The 21,500-nt window shown below is 48.5% G+C and overlaps 1 protein-coding gene across 1 annotated transcript in view; it reads left to right on the top strand.

Moving 5' to 3' along the window:
* The window catches only part of CTSD (cathepsin D), a 32,458-nt gene extending 10,958 nt beyond the window's left edge, over positions 1 to 21,500 (top strand). The window contains exons 3-9 of the mRNA XM_074954838.1: positions 3,451 to 3,574; positions 6,465 to 6,583; positions 12,320 to 12,519; positions 14,611 to 14,733; positions 16,281 to 16,425; positions 18,674 to 18,772; positions 19,606 to 21,500. Coding sequence (XP_074810939.1) covers positions 3,451 to 3,574; positions 6,465 to 6,583; positions 12,320 to 12,519; positions 14,611 to 14,733; positions 16,281 to 16,425; positions 18,674 to 18,772; positions 19,606 to 19,767 — 972 coding nt within the window. The 3' untranslated portion in view covers positions 19,768 to 21,500. The remainder of the gene's footprint in view (positions 1 to 3,450; positions 3,575 to 6,464; positions 6,584 to 12,319; positions 12,520 to 14,610; positions 14,734 to 16,280; positions 16,426 to 18,673; positions 18,773 to 19,605) is intronic.

Genomic DNA, 21,500 nt, shown 5'->3' with positions numbered 1-21,500 from the left:
GAACAAAAGGCTAAGAGGGGCAGGTGTAGAGTGAACTGGGGTGAAGAGATTGGGCAGTGCGATAGGGTCGGATCAATCAGCAGAGGAAGTTCTTGGTATGTCTGGTCCCTGCTTTGACTGCCTCAGTGCCTGCTCCTACCAGCTAGACTTGAGCCTCCGGCTGATTTTCTCACTGCAGTTTTTCCCCAAGACCATATGGGGGAGGAAGGGCCAGGGGAAGTCACCATCTGCGTCCTAGTGCCCCTGGAGTGTGTGTTTTGGGGTGAGGCGCTTCCTTGCATAGTTCTGGGTCCAGGAAGGTGCTGGGGGAAGAGCAGCTCCAGCTGGACCCCATTTTACCCTCTCCGCACAGTGCAACAGTCCATGGTGTGTGGCTTTCCTTTGCCCCCAATCCTGATAGTTCCCAACACCAGAAATAAACTTTAGGAAGGTGGGGAGATGTCCTCCATCATGTGAGAGTCCCAGTAAGCAAACCCAGAGCATCTGTGTGCCTCACACCCAAGGGTTGCCCCAGCTCTCAACTTCCTTCTGCCATAAACTGGAGGGGGACTGCCCTTCCCTCCCTGCAATCGCTCCTATAACAATAAGCAAAATTTTGCTGCTGCTAGGGTATGCCATCTATGGTGCATGAACAGGAGCGCCAGCCCTGCCTAACTGGTGTACTTTGTACCGCCATCTCTGTGTTCAGCATGCTGCAGTCCAGGGCATCCAGCCACCCGCACATGTAGCTGGCTGATAAACTGCTGGTCCAGCTCTTTCCCCACAACACTGAAAACACCTCTCCCACCCCCCTTCCTTAAACAACTCCAGGCACAACTAGTGCGATCTCTTGCTACCCCCTGGCTCAGGGGAGCTGTGTTCTCCTACGCTTGCCGCTTGAAAAGTTTCTGATCCCTGCCAGCCAGGGTGGGAAATACTTGTGCTGCCACTCCTACCTCTTGCAATTTGCGGGAATAAGATTCTTGTGCACTGTAATTGTCACAATGCTAGTTGGCTTTCTAATTTTTTTTTTCACCTTACTCCCTTTTTACATTTTGTAATAGTTGTTTCCTTCCTGGCTTCACTCCACCTTTTTGTTTTTTTCCTATAGTAGATTGAGGTGTGTCTTCAGCATTTGCCTAGGATCTTCCTTTTCTCTCCCGCCACCACTTCTCTGCCTTCTCCCCTCTATTTTTTATCTTTGCTTTCTTTCTCCCTCCCCCTCACCTCCCTGCAATAAACAAATCATCCTGTCTCTGTGAGTTTCCTAACTTATCTTTTCCCGCCCACTCACTCACAAATAGGGGTTGAAAATCTTTCCAGACTTCTGTGTACCATTGGACTAAAACTACTAGGCACCAGAAGTTGGTCCAATAAAAGAGATTACCTCTCCCATCTTGTCTAGCCAAAGCCTGATAAGAACGAAGGGAAGGCATTACCCATGTGAGAAGCCAGCCCCATGTCTAGCTCCTTGGAGTCCTACTTGGAATCTCTGACTTTGATCCCTGCTCAAGGGCTTCTTTCATACCAATCCCTGGCTTGCAGGTCTAGTAGGTGATCATTGTGTACTCCCTATTATACCTATCCCCTCCCTGCTGGAAGGGAAACTGAGCATTTCTCTCACTCTCACACCTACCTTTTTTTTTTTTTTTTTTTTAAGCTGCAAGGGTGCTTGGAAAGTTCCCTGCTACTCTACCTCTATCTCAGCCTGTTTACGAGTCCTGACTCCTCTCCACTGCCCAGTGACTAGCTCCATGTATGCTGCTGCTGCTACTTACAACTTTCCCCAGTGTCAGCAGGGCTGAAACTAACCTGATTCTTGGAATGGCAACAATGCAAATTGGCAAACCTGTGGTCCAGTTTCACTCTGCTGCAGCTTGGCAGAGTGAAGATCAGCTACAGAGGCACCTGGCTGTCTACAGACTCAGACTGCACTGCATCAGTACACACTTGGTTCACAGCTGCAGGGTTCTCTTCACTGTCCTAAGGATTAGAAACTTCTTATTTTAATGAAAACTTCAAATGAGCAGAAGCTAATGGCCCTAACCTGGGAAATCTACCTACCCAGCACATAGGAGCAAGCAAGTGTAATCTAGCCCTACTTACAGTTGCATATTGGAGTTAGAACAAAAGCTCAGGGAGGTGGATGCCCAAGGTACTGTCTGCGGGCAGCCAACTTTTTGTGGCTGATGCTTTGTTTTACATTTTAAAAAATAAATGTTTTTTTTTTTTTTTTTAAATGAGTGGGAGTGAGCTGGTAAGAAACTAGAGGGATGTCAGCCTTGTCTAGGCAGAATAAAACCACCACAGAGGTGCACATCCATCTGCCAAAGGAACTGATCTATGTACAGTTTTGTTACGCTTGGGAGGAGCTGGGAGGCGACGGCCCCATATCCATGCTGAGGCACCTGGAAGAGCATAGAACACAGGGGTTTCACGTACTGATTTAGAAGGACCTGTTCTGTTTCGCACAGGATTTTCCTGGCTGACGTTAGTTACTACCTGCTAAGAACTGGCAGCAGGTGGGGTACTTGGGAGATGACAGAGTCACTTTACTTCCAGTTGTAATATTTCTTTTAGTCTCATTCCGTGTCTAAGTGTAGTAACTTCCAGGTATTCTCTGAGGAATTTCCCTCTGTCTGTGTTATGGTAGCACCTAGAGGCCTTGACCCTATTGTGCTAGGTGCTGTACAAATACCTGGTGAGAAACAGATTCTTTTACGTTCTAAATGAACAAGACAGGTGAAGGGAATATTATTACCGCCATTTTTTTTCAGAAGGAGAACGGAGGCATCAGGAGATCAAGTGATTTGGCCAAGGTCACCCGGGAAGTCTGTAGCAGAGCTGGGAGCAGAACCCAGATCTTATGACTTGTACTGTAGGGCTTTCATCACAAGTCCATCTCTCCGTTCAGCACTTTGTAACTGTGTGGCTTGGGTGGAGGAGAGAGAGGGAGATTCCTACCCAACCTGCAAACGCTGTAACCTATACCAATGCTCCTGTATCTCTTGGATTCCCTGCTATTCCTTTCAGTGATTCTTGCTGTGTGAGGCTCAGACTGCTGTAGGACTGAAATCAATGGGAGTTAGGCTCCTAGTTACCTTTGAGGATCTGGGTTTGTGAGCTTACCGCAGCCCATGTTCCTACACTAATTCCTCCTGAGAGAGGCTGGGATTGGAGCAGCTGTGAGCTCACCACTACTATGCCCTTCGCTATAAGTGATTCCTGCTGGAAGAGGCTGGTACTGGAGTGATTATGAGCTCGCTACCGCCAGCACTTGTCTACACCATTCCCTACTCCTGCTGGGGGAAGTAGGGATTGCAATTGCAGTCTTACACCACTAAGTTATTTATGCATAAATCCCAGAGGATTATCCGGTTCAATTCTATTTTGAGCGAGAATACCCTCCTTGTCTCCAGAAAAACTTTCATCTGTATTAACACTCCTCTCTGCGCTCCTCTTCTCCCCCAGGCTCAGTACTATGGCGAGATTGGCATTGGGACACCACCGCAAAAGTTCACCGTGGTCTTTGACACTGGATCGTCCAACCTCTGGGTGCCCTCTGTCCACTGCAACCTCCTGGACATCGCCTGCTGTAAGTAGCTCTTGTGCTGTATAGCTGCCTGTCTTCATGACCTTTAACAGTCTCCTGTTCCTTGCATATCCAGTACAGGCACCAAAGAGCCACCCTGCAAACCAGGGACGGAAGGTCAGACCGCTCAAGGGAGAAACCCAGAAGGCAACCGGCATCCTCCAAACAAGTCTGTCCTGCAGACTTCTCGGCCCATGAGTGGGCCAGCTGGAGCAGTCAGGGAGAATAACCCAAGTGAAGCACTGAATGCTTTAGGGCGCTCTCTCTGTTCTCCTTTGCACGCCAGTCCCCAGAATGGCTTCCCCAGCTTAGGCAGCTGCAGCATGGCTAAGCTAGACACAGCACTGGGAATACACCGAAATGGTCCCTGTCTCTGGCACCTGCAGCCACTAGGTCTTCAAAATAAGAATCCCCTTTCTCTTCCCCTTAAGTTTGTCCAATCCCAGCGGTTTGGAGGATGTAGTCTTTTATATTTTGCACTTTTCAGGCTCACCAGAGCAAGTCCTTTTCTTGCCCTGTGATGATAGTTTCACTGCATTATTGGAGCACGGTGCTGATATCTGGGCATTGGCGCCCTTGTTCCCTTTGACTGAAGGAGTAAGGGACAAGGAAAGTCTGTGCTGATGGTTTTTCAATGGCCCACCTAAAATGGGGGAGTGGCGTTGGCGGGTGAGTGAAATAGAAAACACCAATAATGTTCCAACTCTTACAGCAGTTTTCCTCTGTAGAGCTCAAACCCTTTACAAAGGAGATGTCAATATCATTATCCCCATTTTACAGATGGGACACACAAGGCGAAGCAACGTGCCCAAGGTCACAAGCATAGCCAGGAACAGTACCTGTGTGTCCTGAGTCCCAGTCCCGTGAGCAATCAAGTTAATGGCCCTTCCTTCTCCCATCTCTCCTCCTGTTCTGTCTTTTTTTTTTCCCGCCCCCGTCTCCCACACACACTCACATTAATTTCTTTTCGGAATGACCTTGATTGGGTAATGAGCCATTCCATGTGTCGCTCTGCTTCTCCCCAAATTATAGCTGTGTTGTCCTATTGCTCAATGCTGTCAAAAAAGCCTATCTTGCTAGATCTGATACCAACTGTCCTAGTTTCTAGTTTATTACTGCCCAGACTATGCATGCACATGTTTATGGATCTATAATTAATAATAACTATGTTTTTAAAAATGTTGTGGCTAGAACCAAAGGCTTACAAATTACAAGGTTTTCGCCCTGTGATGTTACAGTATAATAAATCTCCAAAGAAGAAGATGTCAAACCCAACTGTGGTAAAATGCCTTTTAAAAGCCACCAAATGTGTTACTTAAGCAGAATGGAGAAAGTGGAGCCAACAAATATACAAACATGAAAGGTGACCTGCAAAGCCGGGGAGGGACGGGGGGGGGGAGGTGAATATTGGACTTGTGCCCTTTGTGATTCATAGTAGTTTGGCAGTTGGATGGATATTTTTATATAAAATATTTGTATAATATTTTTTTTAGTGGGTTTGTTTCCCATTTGTTTTTATATATTGGAGATTTGGGCCTTGTCTAGGCTGGAGACTCTGATTCAGGACTGGTCTATCTTGGAGATTCTATACAACTAGAGAGCTAGGGAAAGGTTGACAACCCAAGAGCCAGGAGTAAGATAGCTGCGCATTTGAGAGGGGAAGAGATTTTTAGCTGGTCTGTTCACAGCTCTGTGGTCCTGATTCTCAACTTGCACCTTGCATCGCTCATTTTACTCTAGTGCAAAGCAAATGTAAAATGCTCCCAAACTGGAATTGAGTTTGCACAGATGTGATTATGCACAAGGTGCCAGGCAGTGATGCATCAGGTCCCATCTTTTTGGCTTGTTTGTCTTTTGACCTATTTAATTCCAGGGATGAAAAAACATTTGGGAGCAAGGATGTCATTGCTAATGACTTCTTGTCTCCAGCCTTATAATTAAAAACAATCAATGTCTGCTGAGACATCCATTTAGACCCTTGAGCAAAACTGGGGAAGAAATAAATAAAATTCCTGAACTTTCTAAGGTATAAAACAAATAGGCGTGGCGGATAGGGTGACCAGATGTCCCAATTTTACAGGGACAGTCCCAATATTTGGGGCTTTTTCTTGTAATAGGCGCCTATTACCCCCACCTCCCCCTACTCCCTGTCCTGACTTTTCACATCTGCTATCTGGTCACTCTAATGGGGGAAGACATCCTTCTTCCCTCTTCTCCGTCCCCCGTTCCCCCCACCCCCATTTTTTTTTTAATTTTTTTTTTAAACTAAAACCTTCCAGGCCATCTTTATAAAGAAGGGCAGAAAACCTATATTTTAAAAAATCTTTTCCAGGTCACCTTTAAGAAAGAAATGCTATGTGATCTAAATAAGTGAATACAAAAATTAATGTTTTAATACCTGTATATACTTAAATTCACCCAAACTCTCTGGAGCACAAAGCATCTTCCTCTTGGGGCCGTTATGGTGACTTGAGCATCACTCTCTTGGTTTCTAATGTCCCCTGACATATCAGCCATGTGTAGTCTAGTCTCCAAATCCGGTAGCCAAATCCTATTCAACTGCTAAATTGGATCTCATCATTGAATTGCTCGCATGTTAGAAATGCTTTATAAGGCATTCTGGAATTGGCATATGTAAGAATGAGGGTTCTGCTTACCCTCTCCTTCAACATTTGTAAAAGGGGGATCCTCTATCACATCTCTCAGGCGGGTTGTGACATTAATTTCTAGGAGTTCCTGACAGCTTTTTTTTTTTTTTTTTTTTTTTTTTTTTTGACCCACTCAGTTAATTAGCTAATGCCTGACCAGTGCTTCAGACAGGCAACGCACTGTGTAAACTGCTGAGCAACATTCATATTGTGTGTACCTCCTGTGTTCCTATTCCTCGCTGCAGTGATCCATCACAAATACGACTCCTCCAAATCCAGTACATACCAGAAGAACGGCACAGCTTTCGCCATCCATTATGGAACCGGGAGCCTGTCTGGATACCTCAGCCAGGATGTTGTGGGGGTTAGTATTGACTGTACTTCACTTCTGCAACCCATGTAGGCCCTCGTTGAGCCAGGAATTCAGGCATGTGCCTTTGATTTCAATGGCTCATCAGATCTTGGAGCATTTTACACAGGTCGGTATTGTAGGGTGGGGAAACTGAGGCACAGGGAGGGGAATCAACTTGCCGATGGTCACCCAGCAGACCAGTAGTAGTTAGGAATAGACCCCAGGTCTTCCGACTCCCAGTCCAGTTCTCTAGTCACTAGGAAAGACTGCATCCCACTATTCCTTAAAGATAAGCACATGCTTAAGTGCTTTGCTGAGTCAGGGCCTTAGTTGGGGATCTCAGTCCACCTCCCCTAGGGACACATGTCCACGTTGCAATTGGCAGATCTCGTTGGCGAGGCTAAGCCTTGAGTGAGAATGGAGATTAAACTACGCTACCACCACTAGGGGTACTTCCGTCATATCAGACTTGAGGCAGTCCGGGGTAAGCTTGCTCTGCTAGTGCCTGTATTGCATTAGTTTTGCTTCTGTGTAGAAACTTGGGGCCTACACTTTCAAGTGACCTGTGATTTTTTTGGGGGGGGGAGGGGACTACATCTTTTTATTTTTTTCCCCCCAGCACTCAACTTGAGACAACTTAAAGGGACCTGATTACCAGAAAGTGCAGAGCATCCACCCTCTGAAAATCAGGCTACTTCAGTGTGTCTCCAGTGAGGCACTCAGAAAATGAGGTGCCCGAAATCACTCATCACTCTTGAAAACATGGGCTCCGTGCCTTCTGAAGCACAGCTGTAACTTAGAGCTCAAGTCCTGTTGAAAGTCACTGGGACTTGGGCTTCCAAATTACGTAGGCCGAGGTCCTCAAAGGTGTTGAAATCCATGCAAGTTAGGAGCCTATATACCTCTGAGGATCTGGGCCTTAGTTTTCAGTGCTGGCTTGAGAGCCCTAAACTTGCTTAGCAAAATAGATAATCTATAAACCTATTTTAGGTAGGCCCAGAAATCCACTGGCATTTTCTGTGCCTGTCCCAGTTGAAAAGTGTTGGCTAACAAAGTCTGCTGGTATCAAAAGAAGGGGATCTCTCTCTCTCCTCCTCTTCCCACCCCCACACACTGAGCAGAAGAACAGCCTGAATTGAATTTCCCATCTGGCTTGGACTAGACTCTAGCTCCCCTCTGCCAGAGTCTTTTCTAGACTAGTGCAGAAATACTTGACTTACAGCCAGAACGTCCCCTTGTAGGTGTTATCCCCGTAAGCAACAGGAGACTCTGGGACTGATTCAGAATGAATCCTCAATGGGCAGAGTCGCACAGATGACACCATGAGTGCGGTTTCCCCTTGCTAAGATTCACCGTCAGTATTGCCCGGATGAGTGAGAGGATTTGCCACCCCACAATAAGCAAGGATTGACCTTCAAAACCAGTAGATCTTTCCTCCCCCTATTCCCACCCTCAAGTACTGCACTGGTCTTGGGAGATCTGCAGAGCCCAATGCTATCCCTGTCCCTCCATTCTAGCTCTCTGTCCCTGCTCCCATGCCTAGATCCCTGGCATCGCAACATTCACCTCTAAGAGTTGTTCTAGACCCTAGTCATTCCATTTCAACCTTGCAGCTTCTAGGATTCACTAAAACCCCTTCCAAGGATTTTATGGCTGATGCCCAATGAAGTCATTTTGCATTTAGCAATAAATGTTTCACTTCTGTTAGGTTTAAAAAAAAAAAAAAGTCTAGCACCAATAGAGATGTCTGCTTTTGCCCTGTGCAGTCGGCTGCTGTTCGTGGGATTGGAGGATTACAGGGAGAGAGCAGCGGGGGGAGCTGGGCGCAGGTGACGGGAGAGATGAAGAGGCAATTTGAAAGGAGCTGCTCCAATGATGGAGTGGGGCGGTGATCCAAAGCAGCTGGCTTTATGGGATTGTGTTGGTAGGTTTCAGTGCTCTCCAGTTTAATGGAGGGAGTGAAATGAGTCAGAAGGAAAATTGCAGCTTTTTTTAATCATCATTGGAATGCCTTTTTAATTAGTTTGTTCCTGAGCCTGCCTGGGTGGGGGGGCTCTCTGCAGCCATTGCAACTTGCAATGTTCAGCTTCCCTGTGTGCGGAAGTGATCGAAGTCTGTCCTGTGATGAGCCGAGTTTACAATCCAAGGGAGCACTGCAGTGGGTTCCTGGCACTCTCAGAGGTGGGGCGCTAAATGCTGGGAACCTAAGTGGCTTCCCGTGCTGGGCCTGTTCCTGCTTTCATTGCACACCCCAAATTCCCACTGACGTCCAAGAGAGGCTTGGGATGCACAAGAGATGTGAAATGGGGGCCATTGTCAATGTCTGAGCTCAGACCTAAAATGCAGCCATCAAGCTGAGCCAGATCCTCAGCTGGTTGATATCAGCAAAGCTCCATCAAAGTCACTATTTGCCAGCTGTGGGTCTATCTTGGCGGGTGTTTGGCAAGGACAGCTGACTAGCTGAGAGGGAATGGAGGACTGTGACTTTCCCTTCTTTGCTTTCCCCTTAAACCCCTGCCCCTAAATAGTAATTCTGGGCATCCTGAACCTTTATTGAACATCCTAGGGAAACACACCCCATGAGAGGTAATAGAAACACAGAAATATAGGGCTGGATGGGACTTCAAGAGGTCCTCTAGTCCATCCCCACACAGTGAGGGAGGACCAACCAAGATCATCCTTGACAGGTGTTTGTCCAATTTGGTCTTAAAAACCTCCAGTGAGGAGGATTCCACAACCTTCCTTGGAAGCCTTTTCCCATGATTCACTAGCCTTGTAGAAAACTTTCTGACTGACTTGGAGTACGATTCCCACCTCCATCAGGAACAAACGATGAATGCAGCTGTAACAGGGGAACCCTGCCTCCCAGAGTGCTAGTGATCCCAAGTTCTGCCAAGGGGATTCTAGCTTCACAGGAAGCTTAGGGGGTGCTTTACAAGAACAGGACAGAAAACACAGACAGCTGAGTGCTAGGCTGATGGCCCTGCACGGTGAAGTCCTCATTTAGCCACACAGCAGGAAGGGCGAGTTCAAGGCAAGATTCAGTGGAGTGGGGTCAATTTACCCCAGCCAGGAAGTCATTGAATCTACCCTGCCCTACACCTGCTGAGGATTTGGCCTTCAGCCTTCATGCCCCTTTCAGTTTTTGGTTTTTCTGCTGAGGCTGCTAACTATGGTGCCAATTGCAGGATGTGATGCGGGAGACTTCTCTGCAAGGAACTGGAGCGAGGCCACCAACCAAGCATCCACTAGTAATGATTTTTGATCATTATGTACCTGGATGGGAGCCAAACAAGTGACTTAAAGAGGGAAAGTTCTATAACCCAATGCCTTTGCTCTGCTAAAGATGCTCTTAGGCTTCAAGCCTGAAAGTGCGTGCACGCCTGGCTACCTTGGTGCATGTCAAAATGTTAGCAATTTTTGGTCAGCTTCCCAGCTGGCGTAAATCAGCATTGCTCCAGCTGGGGATCGGGCCCGTCAAATATTTCATTGCTCTTGTTTAAGCACTGAAGTAGTGCTGTGGTGGTGCATTTATAACTTCTGAAAACACCTCCCTCTTCTCAGTGCATTACCGGACATGTCACTCGGGTCTTTTCTGTCCCACATCCTGCTCTGTGGGTTTTCTCTCTTGTGACGCAAATGACACTTTGAAACAAAGTGTCCTTAGTGCAGTTAAAATAAGAACTCTCTGCACGCATACGAGGCCTGCGCACACACCCTTACACACTGACACAGAGCGAGGCCCTATCTAACCCTAGGGGGATTTTAGTCATTTACAAGGGATCGTTTTCTGATGTCAGGTCAGAGAGGCTGAGCTTTTCCTTTTCAGTACAGTTCATCTCACTGTAATGCCGTCAATAGGAGTTTCAGACCCAACCAGGGGGGACTGAGGAAAGATGGTTAGGACTCTGAAAGCATCCTGGTCCAATTGGTAAAATTGCCTGTGATCATTTTAAGCCATGACATCTTGTGAACAGCTACAGATAGAAACCAAAGGCCAGATCCCCATCTGGTGTAAATCATCATAGCTCCGTTGACTTCACTGGGGCCAAACTGATCTCCTAGTGCTTTACACCATGTCAGTCCTTCTAGCCATGAGTCTGGCAAGATTGCTGACCTTAAATTCACATCGGTCTGATTACCACTTTGCCCCTCCTACCACCCCAACACAGCCCTTCAGTGCCCACCTCAATTTCATGACCTGCTTTCCTGAGAAATGTGGGAACCAGCATCTGTGGTGTCTGCTCTCTGAATGTTTGGGGTCTCCTAATTCAAAGGGCATAAGTAGGACCGTAAATGTAGATGGGGAAACTTTCCCTACGCTGAGGGACGTGCCATCCAAATCCCACTAGACAGACAAACATGTGGCTCAGAGCAACAGTTCATGAGGGGAGGCTGCAGATTCTAGCTAGGAAAATAAGGTAGGTTGGGTTTTAAAGGAGGAAAGAGAGCGGTGGGGGAGGGGAGGTTGTTTCAGGAGTAGGGGGCAGCATGGTGGCCGCTGAGAGCGGAAGGAAGGGAAAGGTGAGGAGGCACGTTGGGAATGCAAGGGGAAGTTGTGGCTGGGGACAGGATTCTGTAGGGCCTCAAGGGTAAGGAACAGGAACTCGAATACAAGGCAGTAAGTGACCAGAAACCAGTGGAGGGACTGAAAGAGCAGAAGTGATGTGGTCAGAATGGGAGCTCCCATTAGCAGTGGTTGCTTCAGACATGCCTTTGATGGGGGAGAGCAGTGAGGCAGTCAAGCCAGACAGGAGACGGTTGTCGGGGGGGGGGGGGGTTGCAGGGGATGACCTCAATAAGGGGATAGCAAGGAAAGGGCAGGTAGAAGCTACAGGACTCAGCAACTGGCCAGATGTGTGTGGGGACAGGAAGGATAACGGCACTGCCAGTGGCTGGGGGGGGACCTGAGAGCCAGTCTGAACTGGAGTCGGACACGCTAGTGCAGAGCTTAGGGAGGAGGGCAATAGGGGTGGTGGTCGCTGTGGTAGGTAAGGGAATGGGTGAGAGAGGTACTCCCTCTCTTTAGGGGACGCCAAAGCGGGGACAGAATACAGAATCGTGTGGGGCAGAGAGGAGGCCAAGAAGTTACTAAAAATCCACTCTGAGGACATGAGGAGAATCGGGAAAGCGCAGGCCCAGGGAAGCCATGAGGTGAAAGCCCAAGAGAGAATGGGATTTATTATTGTTACTGTTACGTGTCTTACCACAGCACCTAGCAGCCCCAGTCCTGGACCAGAACCCCCTTGTGCTGGGCACTGTACAAACACTGAACAAAGAGACGCTCCCTGCCCCAAGGAGCTAAGCTATCGGTGACCTGCAATTGGGCTGTTTCAGTTCAGTGGAGGGGGCACAGATCGAGCCGAGGGGCTCAAGGAGGGCGAGCCAAGAGAAATAAGAGAGCAGCTAGAGGAGTAAGTCTGATCCAGGGAAGGGAGCATAAGCATTTCCTGTCATGCCATTCACAGGGAGCTAAGAGGGTCCGATGTCGGTCTGCCTGCAGTAGATGTGAGTTGTATCTCCAGTGGCCTGTACTTGTAGCATAGCGTTCTGACCTGAGATCCACCCATGATTTCTCTGTGAGGCGCGCATTAAGGGGCAGGATCTCTCTAGCCAATGCTAGACCAGAGAACAGCTCTCGCACATTGACTCCATCCTGTTTCTAGGAAAGTGCTTTCTCCCACCCAGGTACTCTGAGACTGTCTGTCTCTCTTTTTAACCATCTTGTTTTTTGGTGGACCCCCACAGATTGGTGACTTAGTTGTCAAGGACCAGATCTTTGGTGAAGCAACCAAGCAGCCTGGCATAACCTTCATCGCTGCCAAGTTCGATGGCATTCTGGGTATGGCCTTCCCGAAGATCTCTGTGGACAAAGTCACACCCTTCTTCGATAACGTCATTCAGCAGAAGCTGGTGGAGAAGAACATCTTTTCCTTCTACCTCAACAGGTGACGCTGTGGGGGGCACGGAGCTCATTCTTGAGACATCGGGTCTGGCTGTCTCCAACCTGTGGGCCACCTCCTGTCCTCCCACCCTCGTTCCAAGGGCCAGATCCTCAGCTGATTGGGGCGCAGCTGTATTGAAATTGGCATCCCTTTCCACCCGAGGAGGGCCTGGCCCCAGAATCCTATTCCTGCAATAGGGTCCCTTACTCCTGCAGGGAGAGTGAGCATTCATCTCTCGCTGTAGCTACTTCCCACAGGTTGCTTGGCATCGGGCAACTGATTGAGGAGCTCCGGACATAGCTGCTTTGTTGTTTTTAAAAAAAAAAAACAAAAACAAAAAAAACCTGATTCTTTCAGTTCTCTGGAGCTCCGCTGATTTCCATCATCTGCAAAGCTTTCCCTTTCCTGAATGCCTACAGCGTGTTTGTCACCGGGCAAAGTCCGTGCACGTCCTGCCCCGAGGCGCTGGCACTCAAATGGCCCGATCCTTTGAGGAGATGAGCGTCCCCAAAAAGACTTGAGGATGCTTAGCAGCTTCCTTTGTCCAGCCCTAAGTTTCTTCCCTGTCTGGCCCCTTAGGCAGTCACTTCCACCTGTGCAAAGTGGGTGTGTTAATGCCATCTGATCAAAATGGCAAGCATCGGGGGGTAGCCGTGTTAGTCTGTATCCATGCGAACAACAAGGAGTCCGGTGGCACCTTAAAGACTCAAACAGATTTATTTGAGCATAAGCTTTCGTGGGTAAAAACCTCACTTCTTCAGATGCCACCGGACTCCTTGTTGTTTCTGATCAAAATGGTAGCCTTTCACACCCACTTTGCACAGGTGCCGTTAACAGTATCATAGCCAAGTAGGCCTGGAAGGGACCTCCAGAGATCATCTAGTCCACCCCCCTGCACTGAGGCAGGACCAAGTATACCCGGATGCCTACCCAGGGGGTAGAGGAATGGGGTCTCAGTGCATAACTCTACCTGCTGCTTATATGTTGGCAGAAAGTCGAACTCTGGACTGGGAAGGAGTCGTGGATTCCTTCTGGGTTGGTTCACATTAGTCCTATGCATGTAGTGATGGGAATCACTGGTGGGCCTTGCTGAAGGAGTTTAGGCCTGATTCTCCTCTCCCTTGCACCAGTGACAGTTGGGAGTACCTCCACAGAGCTACATTGGTATGAAACCAGTGTGAGGGAGGGGAGATTCAGGGGCTTTGTTCCTAAGAGGAGGGGTTGAATGTGGTGCTGTGGTGGACCAGGAGAGGCTGTGAGTTTCAAGGGGAGTGGGAGAAGACCATATGGAGGGAGGACTGGGATCATGGCAGCAGGAGGCCCTGACACCATGGTGTTGGCTGGTTTTGTCATACCCATCACCACCCCTACAGACTTGAGCATGGTTTTCCATTTACCTGGGAGAGACAAGACTCCTTGGGCTGAAAACTGTCTTTATTGGGGGGCAGGTTTCTGGTTCAGTTAAGGCTAAAAATCCCCCATAGCAATGCTTCCTCACACCTATTCAGCTGCAATCTGTGTGTTGAAATAACCTGGAGAATTTGGTTCTCTGGTCCAAGAGTCAGGCAATAACAACGGATCATTTGATCAGCTTCATCCCTGCCCACATAAACACATGTTGTTGGCTGGATGCAGGGTATTAGAGCTTATTCTGCCCCTGCCCTAGCCCCAAGTGCAAGGGAGATAAAGAAATTGTCTATGTCTGTCTCTTTAGTCCTGGAGCTAATGGTAAAAAAAGTTGGCCAGTCTAGGCTGTCAGTGATCAATGATCCTTCTTCCATTGCTCTTTCCTTGCATACAGTGAGTTTCTCCAGGTCTCAACACAACATCCATAGCTGTTACAGGATGGCTCCACCTCAGCTAGCCTAAGACATCTCCTTATATCCCCTCTCTCCTCACAGCCTAAGCCACAATGTTGGTGGTTTAATATTTTTATACCTTTCATATGTGGGTGCCCTGTGTGCTCGCTCTCTCTTCTTCCCACCCCCTGGCATGAGTGCACAGGGATCCCTTGTGGAATGAGCGTGCTTGGAGAAGCAGTGTCTTCCTCCCCCCTGCTTTACTTGAATTGATTTTCTGTCTCTACTCTTTCAGGGACCCATCAGCTCAGCCCGGAGGGGAGCTGCTGCTGGGGGGGACTGACCCCAAGTATTATAGCGGAGACTTCAACTGGGTGAATGTCACACGCAAGGCATACTGGCAGGTCCACATGGATCAGTGAGTTCCATCTCCTTTTCCGCATTCTCTCTCTCTCTCTCTCTCTCTCTGTCACTCACACACACGTCTGGACTGTACCCTTCAAAATCCCATAGCACACCTAGCCAATTAGTCCCTGGGAAGTAGAGAGAGGCGGAAGACAATGGGATAAATTCTGCCCTTGAATACATGGGTGTAAGTCCCATTGTTTTCTTTCAGGCCTGCTCTGTGCTGGGCACAAGCCACCAGTGCAAACACTTATAAGCTGCAGCTTATGCCAATTTCAAGCAGGAGTAAACCCACCAAATCACGGCTTTTGGCATCTTTACCTGTCTCCCCCGGGGCCTCGCTACACCGATTGCTATCGTTCCCAGAGGGGACGAAGCCCCAGAGTTGCTTGTACGTAAGGGCTGAATGGGGCTCCAAGAATTCAGCACTTGATGGAAGGGGCCCTCTTCTTACAGGCATGCAGTAGTAATCACTCTGCATTCGCTCAGGGAAGTGAGAGAGAAACTGAGCCTGGTTGCGTGGTCCGAGCAAAGGGCTGTTAGCCCTGACTTCTATTCCAAGCTCTAGACCAGGTCTACACTACAAAGTTTTTTGTTGGCGTAGCTTTGTCAGTCAGGGGTGTGGAAAGAGCCACAGCTGACACAGCTCTGACTGTAAACCCCCTCCCAGTGTAGCTGCAGTGATAGTGACCGAAGAGGGCATCTTTCAGCATAGCTAATGTCATTAGGGAAAGTGTTGTCACTATGCCAACAGAAAAACTCCTGTGGGCATATGCTGTGTCTACATTAGGGGCCTCTGCTGGTATAGCTTCACCGGCAAAGCTTTTGTAGTGTAGATAGGATCTCCAAGTGCCTCCCACCCTTCCCTGGCACATGGGTTAAGTATCATTATCCCCAAGTTATTTCATGTTTGCAAAGTGCATTGAGACCCTTGACGGGAAGGTTTTATAACAGTGCAGAGTATTGTGATACTTAACATCTGCAAAGGCCAAACCTTTCCCCACCTCACCGGCCTAACACACTTCCTTTGAAGTAGGAAATGTTACACAACCCTTTTAACCCTTTGCCATCCACAGTGGTACATACTGCTGCATAAACCACTGTGGAAACGGATTCAGATTTCTGCAGGGGAAGTGCCAGAGTACATACAGGTTTATATGTCGTCATCCTGGTTAACTCACCATGGTAACAGGTTTAGCATGCCCGCTAGTTATGGGATACCAGGCAGAAATTAAAGATGTCTGGGCAAATGTAGCTTTGGCCGTGCTCCAGCAAAGTACGTATAACTTCAATCACATGAGTGCTCTCATTGAAGTTGATGGGACTATTCACTTAAAGTGAGGTATTTGCTCAAGTGTTCTGCTGGAGTAAGGCCTAGGTTTTTCCATACTTCATCATATTCTGGGAGTTTTAACTCTTAATTCCTCTACACAAGTTTGCCAGTATTTTTATACTGTTCTATTAAGGGTTTTTTCCCCCTGTTGAACTGATTCATTTTTGCAACCTGGGCTCCAACTTACAAAGGGCTTTTATTATCTGGGAATCTTCTTCTTCACACAGACTGGATGTTGCCAACAGCCTGACCCTGTGCAAAGGGGGCTGTGAAGCCATTGTGGACACCGGAACCTCGCTCATTACAGGGCCAACGAAGGAGGTGAAGGCGCTGCAGGCTGCCATCGGGGCTAAGCCACTCATCAAAGGACAGGTAAACCCTGGCAGAGAAACTGGGTGGTGTATTGGAAACTCGGGGAGGGCAGAGTATTCCAAAATACTGGTGCCCCCACTCCTTGGAATCTCTACACTGGCTTCCCCTCTTCAGACAGGTTAACATCAAGCTTCTCCTTACTTTGTAGATCTCTTATTTCTGTCCCTCCCTGCAGCTCTACCTGTCTTTCCTCCTACAGCCCCTTCCCACTCTCTGTGCTCTGCTGAAGCCCCTCTTGGGGGGGATTCCTTTTCTCCTTTTTCTACTCCTGAAAAGCCTCCTGATTAATATGACCCAAATCCCCTCCTTCTCTCTGCCCATAGCTCCTGAAACCCAATGGTAGTGTTCCATCAGCACGTAAGTCTTTCTGTCCTGCGTCACGCCTCTCGACTGCAAGCTCCTTGGGGCAGGGACCTGCCGTTCCTTTGGCACGGCGAGCCAGGTGCTGTACACTTTACAGCCCCATACAGAGAATTAAGGGCAGCAGCCTGGGAGAGGGAGAGACACACGCTGCTCCTCCCTGTCCTGAACCGCAGCTAGTGAGCTTGGATTCTCTCTCCTGCTTTGGAAACTGACCTGCTTGTTTGGGAGGAGCAAGTTGCCATGGAGAAATCGCAGCCCCCCTAACCGTGATCACGCCAGTTCCGGATAAACTAAGACCGAAGCAGCCAGTGAGGAAATGGACTGGAGTTTAATAGTCTCCCACGCTGTTTCTTGGCCAGCTGGGACAAGAATTAAGGCCTGATCCCATTGACTTCAGTAGGCTTTGGTTCAGCCCCTGTATCCCCTCCCTGTAGCAGTGGGGGAAGGGGCGGAGGTAAATTCACATTTGAGAGCACTTGCACAAAAGTCCTACAGGATTTAATATACAATGAGAATCTTCCCAGGGGCTTTTTTCCAATCCTATAGAACCTAGTAGATAATCAAGTCCCCAGTATAGGATTCTGTAGGGTGGTTAATAAAGGTCTAGGAAGGATCTCCTTCTCTGCTAAGTTCTGTAGGGTTTTAGAACAATGTGTATAGAGCATTATTAACCTATTAACTTATTATCAGCCTTATTAACTTCTGCAGGGATAAGGGTGCCTGTAATGTAGTGACATTCGTTCTGGACCTGGCTCCCTCCAGGCCCCATCAACAGCACTCAGAGAATTTATGTATAATTAGATGGATTGCACCTATCCATAGTCTCTAGGGGTTTTTGTTTAACACCATCTATTCCTATTGCAGTAGCAGCTAGAAGGGCCTAACCCTACTATCCTAGATGCTGTACAAATGCCTAATGAAGAGACACCCCCTGCTCCAAAGCATTTACAATCCAAGTAATAGGATATGCCAAAAAGGGGTTGAAAGAGTCTCCCTCCAAGGGCTTCCACAGTGCTAGAACAGAACCACCCCCCAGCTGTCCCAGGCAGGATGTAAGAATATGGTGTTGCAAGCCCTTGAAAAATCTCCCCAGACATACCATGAAACAAATACTCGTCCATTACATACCCCAGCTAGCCCCTAACAAGCCCCATTGACAAAACTGGGTCTGTGGAGAGCAACTTGGGGCCCGGCTGGCCAAGGGATTGAGGAACTCGAACCCCTGTATTTGTGCCCCTGCTCCTGCTTTGCTCATCCAGTGTTTTGTGCTTTATAGTTCAGCAGCTCCTAGGGGCCCCATTGTGCATAGGCGCCATGCGTGCACTTAGTAAAGTGAAGAGCTCTGAGGGTGGGGTTTTCAAAGGAGCCCAACTGCATTCTAGTCCCATTTCCCATTGAATCGGCATAAGAGGCACCGCAGACAAAGGGTGGGAGGAGAGCCAGGCAGAGTCATGGAGTGACTTGCCACAAGTCTCACCGCGGATCCGTGGCAGAGCTGGGAGTGGAACCAAGGTCTTCTGACTCTCACTCCAGTGTGCTACCCCCAGGACCACACCGCCTCTTGATCTAGTCTTCCCACTGGCTGTCTGAAACTCTGCACGCTGAACTGCGCTGAGCCCTGCTGATCGTAAGGGGCCCATGCCTCAGCAAGGAACCCATTCGGATTCGATTTAAGGCTGGAGGGTGCTAATTACCATAGGCTGCCTCCTTTCCCTTTTTTTTTTTTTCCCCCCCTTAACCCGCAGAAGGCTGTTGTCTGAGAACAGAAGGAGAGGCCTGACCATCTCCCCTAGTGACCCCCCTTTTCCTTAAGCCTGCCAGCCAGCTGCCTTTCTGTGCCCATGGGGTCTCATGCTTCAGTGTACTGCTGCTGTTTCCTTTTCAGTATGTGATCCCCTGCGATAAAGTGCCGTCCCTTCCTGTCGTCACTCTCATGCTAGGAGGAAAGCCCTATGGGCTCACAGGAGAACAGTACACCTTCAAGGTGAGTCCAGAGCAGCTTCTACCCAGCTCCCTTTCCTACGCTAGCTGTTCTTACCTAGATGTAGGAGGCCGGGCTTTCGTGGTGAAATCCTGGCCCCTCTGAAGTCAGTGGTTGTCTTATCGCTTCAGTGGAGCAGGGGTTTCACCCCAGTGACCACGTGAGTCCTGCCAGGATAGTGCCTGTTCACTGCTGCAAGGTTAGCGGTTTGCCAGTCCTATCTCTGAGTCCGCATCATAACCTGCTCTCTTGAAGAGAGCAGGCAAGACTCCAAAGCATGATCCGTGGAGCAGGATCAGCCCAGAGCTTCAATCACAGAGTCTGACACTCACCTTGCTCACTCTGGTCTAAATCAGGAGTAACTCTACAGAGAGTGAGACCACTGTGTGTGTGGTCAGAATTGGTTCCATGCACTACGGTTCCGGCTGGGACCCCTGCATGCCAGACTTGGGGAGAAGCATGAGTCTGAAGAATCAGGATGTTGTCATGCTGCTGGGTCTGTAGAGAGCAATGGAGACCTCCACTGGTTTGTTGCAGTTGTAGGACACGACTGAGTAAAGCCATCAACCCCTGCAGTGGGTGAAACTAGGGAGGCAGAGTGAGCAATAATGGACTGGACATCATGTGACTCCTACTATTGTAGTCCATCTGCCACTGGGTTTGGAGAGGTCAGGGCCAGTCCTTGTCGTGATAGATCATGATGATGATCACGGTTAATACCTCACCCCACGTAGAGTCAGTTCCACCAATCAGTGCCCTAGAGCGGAGCGTGTGGGAGGGCAGGGGAAGGGATGAAAGACTCGTCCTCCTACTGACCTTCTCACTCTTTCCTGTAGATTTCTGTACAGGGAGAGACCATCTGCCTGAGTGGATTTTCAGCCCTGGACGTCCCACCTCCCGGGGGCCCGCTGTGGATCCTGGGAGACGTATTCATTGGCCCCTACTACACAGTGTTTGACCGTGATAATGACTCTGTTGGCTTTGCCAAATGTGTCTGAGTACCTGCCCCACCCCTGCCACACGCATGCACTGTAGAGAGTGAGTACCAGGATTAGGAAGCAAATGAGGAAATAAAAGAAATGGAAATAGATTTAAAATTAAAAAGGAAACAATATTCGTGCCCTTTTAATGACCCTTTGCCGTCTCTTGAATAAGTGATAATCAGAACTGTAGCGGATCACTCAATCTCTAGAGCAGCCCCTGCCTTGTTAGATCTTCCAGCTCCATTTTAAATATTCGCTGTTGAAGCTGCACAATGCCCACTCATGACTCCAAGCACCGGTCTCGCAAATAGGAGAGCCAGCTTATGAGATCCATGCGATGATTCCACTCCTCCTGCAGAGAACCCACATTGGTAACGGTCCCTGGATTCCACGTACATGCAGAAAACTTTCTCCTTATTCCTCTTCTCTAACCAATGACGGTGCGGGAGCTGAGTTCATCTTAGGGCTGCTCCGAGTCACATGAGGAAGAAAAGCAATAGTCTGGTGGCTCTCAATGAGCTTGTGCTGCTTTAATGTGCTTTCTTGTGGAGCTGAGGAGGGTGGTCAAGTGATGGCTGCATGAGCCATCCCTTAAAACGCACAAGGGACAGTTTAGGATCAAAATACATTAGCCGAGTTTCTTGTGCGGCAGCACAATGGGAGCACTTGACGTGGTGTGACCATCCCTGTTGAAGTGTCTCACCTGGCAGGGAGGACAACAGGGGCTCCAGCCGGTAGAACCCTCAGGGAGCGGGAAGGGTACCATGGTAGGATTTGATAATGGTCTTTGAGTTCATGTCTGCAACGGCCTATCTTTATGCTTAAGGCTGAGCAAACCAGATCAGATAAATAAGAGATGACCCAAACTTTTCTTAGGTTTGAAATAGTTTGGTTGGTTGGGGTTTTTTCTTAAAGTACTACGGTTTGAGAAAATTTGTCCAGAGCTATTGATCTGGGAGGTAACATTTTTTTGAAAGCGTTTAAGTTACCTAGAAGCCTTAGACCCTACTGACAGTCAATGGGGCTTAGGTGCTTTCAAGTCACTTAGATGCTTTTTTCAGAGTAGCTTTTGAATGCTTTTTCTTTAGATGCTTTTGAAAATTTTACTCATGGCATGTTTGATCTGATCAAACCAGCCTATTAGCAGTCAGACGAGAGACTTGCAAGACTTCCAGATCAAAGAGGTTTGGGGAAGCATCTCAAGTTCCAGGTGCTTCTCTTTACCAAGCCTCTGAACCTCTGGAAGCCAATTCATTTCTACTCTACACTCCCTGTTCTGAACCCTGGCTTACTTTTCTTATTAAAAACCACGTAAACGTACACTGTGCTATACAAATATAGAGAGAGGCATATTGCCCGCTCCAGAGAGCTTACAGTCATGCGCACAGACCCACACTCGTCCAGTTAAGAGCCACCAGCTATGTATGCAAAACTGTTCACCCAGTTGGGCCCTTAGACAAGACAAACATGGGGCAGTAGTCCAGGGGAGGGACTGCAAGGAGCAAGTGGTGGATGGAAGGAGGATAAAGTGGATTTTAAGTAGGGTTTTGAGGAAGTGGGAGAGAGTGAGCTTGGTAGAGTTATTCAAGGCTTTGATCCAAAGCCCACTGAAGTGAACAGGGAGACTCTCATTGACTTCAGCGGGCTGTATAATGCGGCATGAGCACAACACAGAGGGTGAAAAAGAAAAGCAAAGACCCAGATCGTGCCCTGGTGTGAGCCAGTGTAACACCAATGTTAGCAGTAAG

The sequence above is a fragment of the Natator depressus genome, chromosome 6 (assembly GCF_965152275.1).
Source record: "Natator depressus isolate rNatDep1 chromosome 6, rNatDep2.hap1, whole genome shotgun sequence".
Lineage (NCBI taxonomy): Eukaryota > Metazoa > Chordata > Testudines > Cheloniidae > Natator > Natator depressus.
This window is presented reverse-complemented; position numbering and strand designations above follow the sequence as displayed.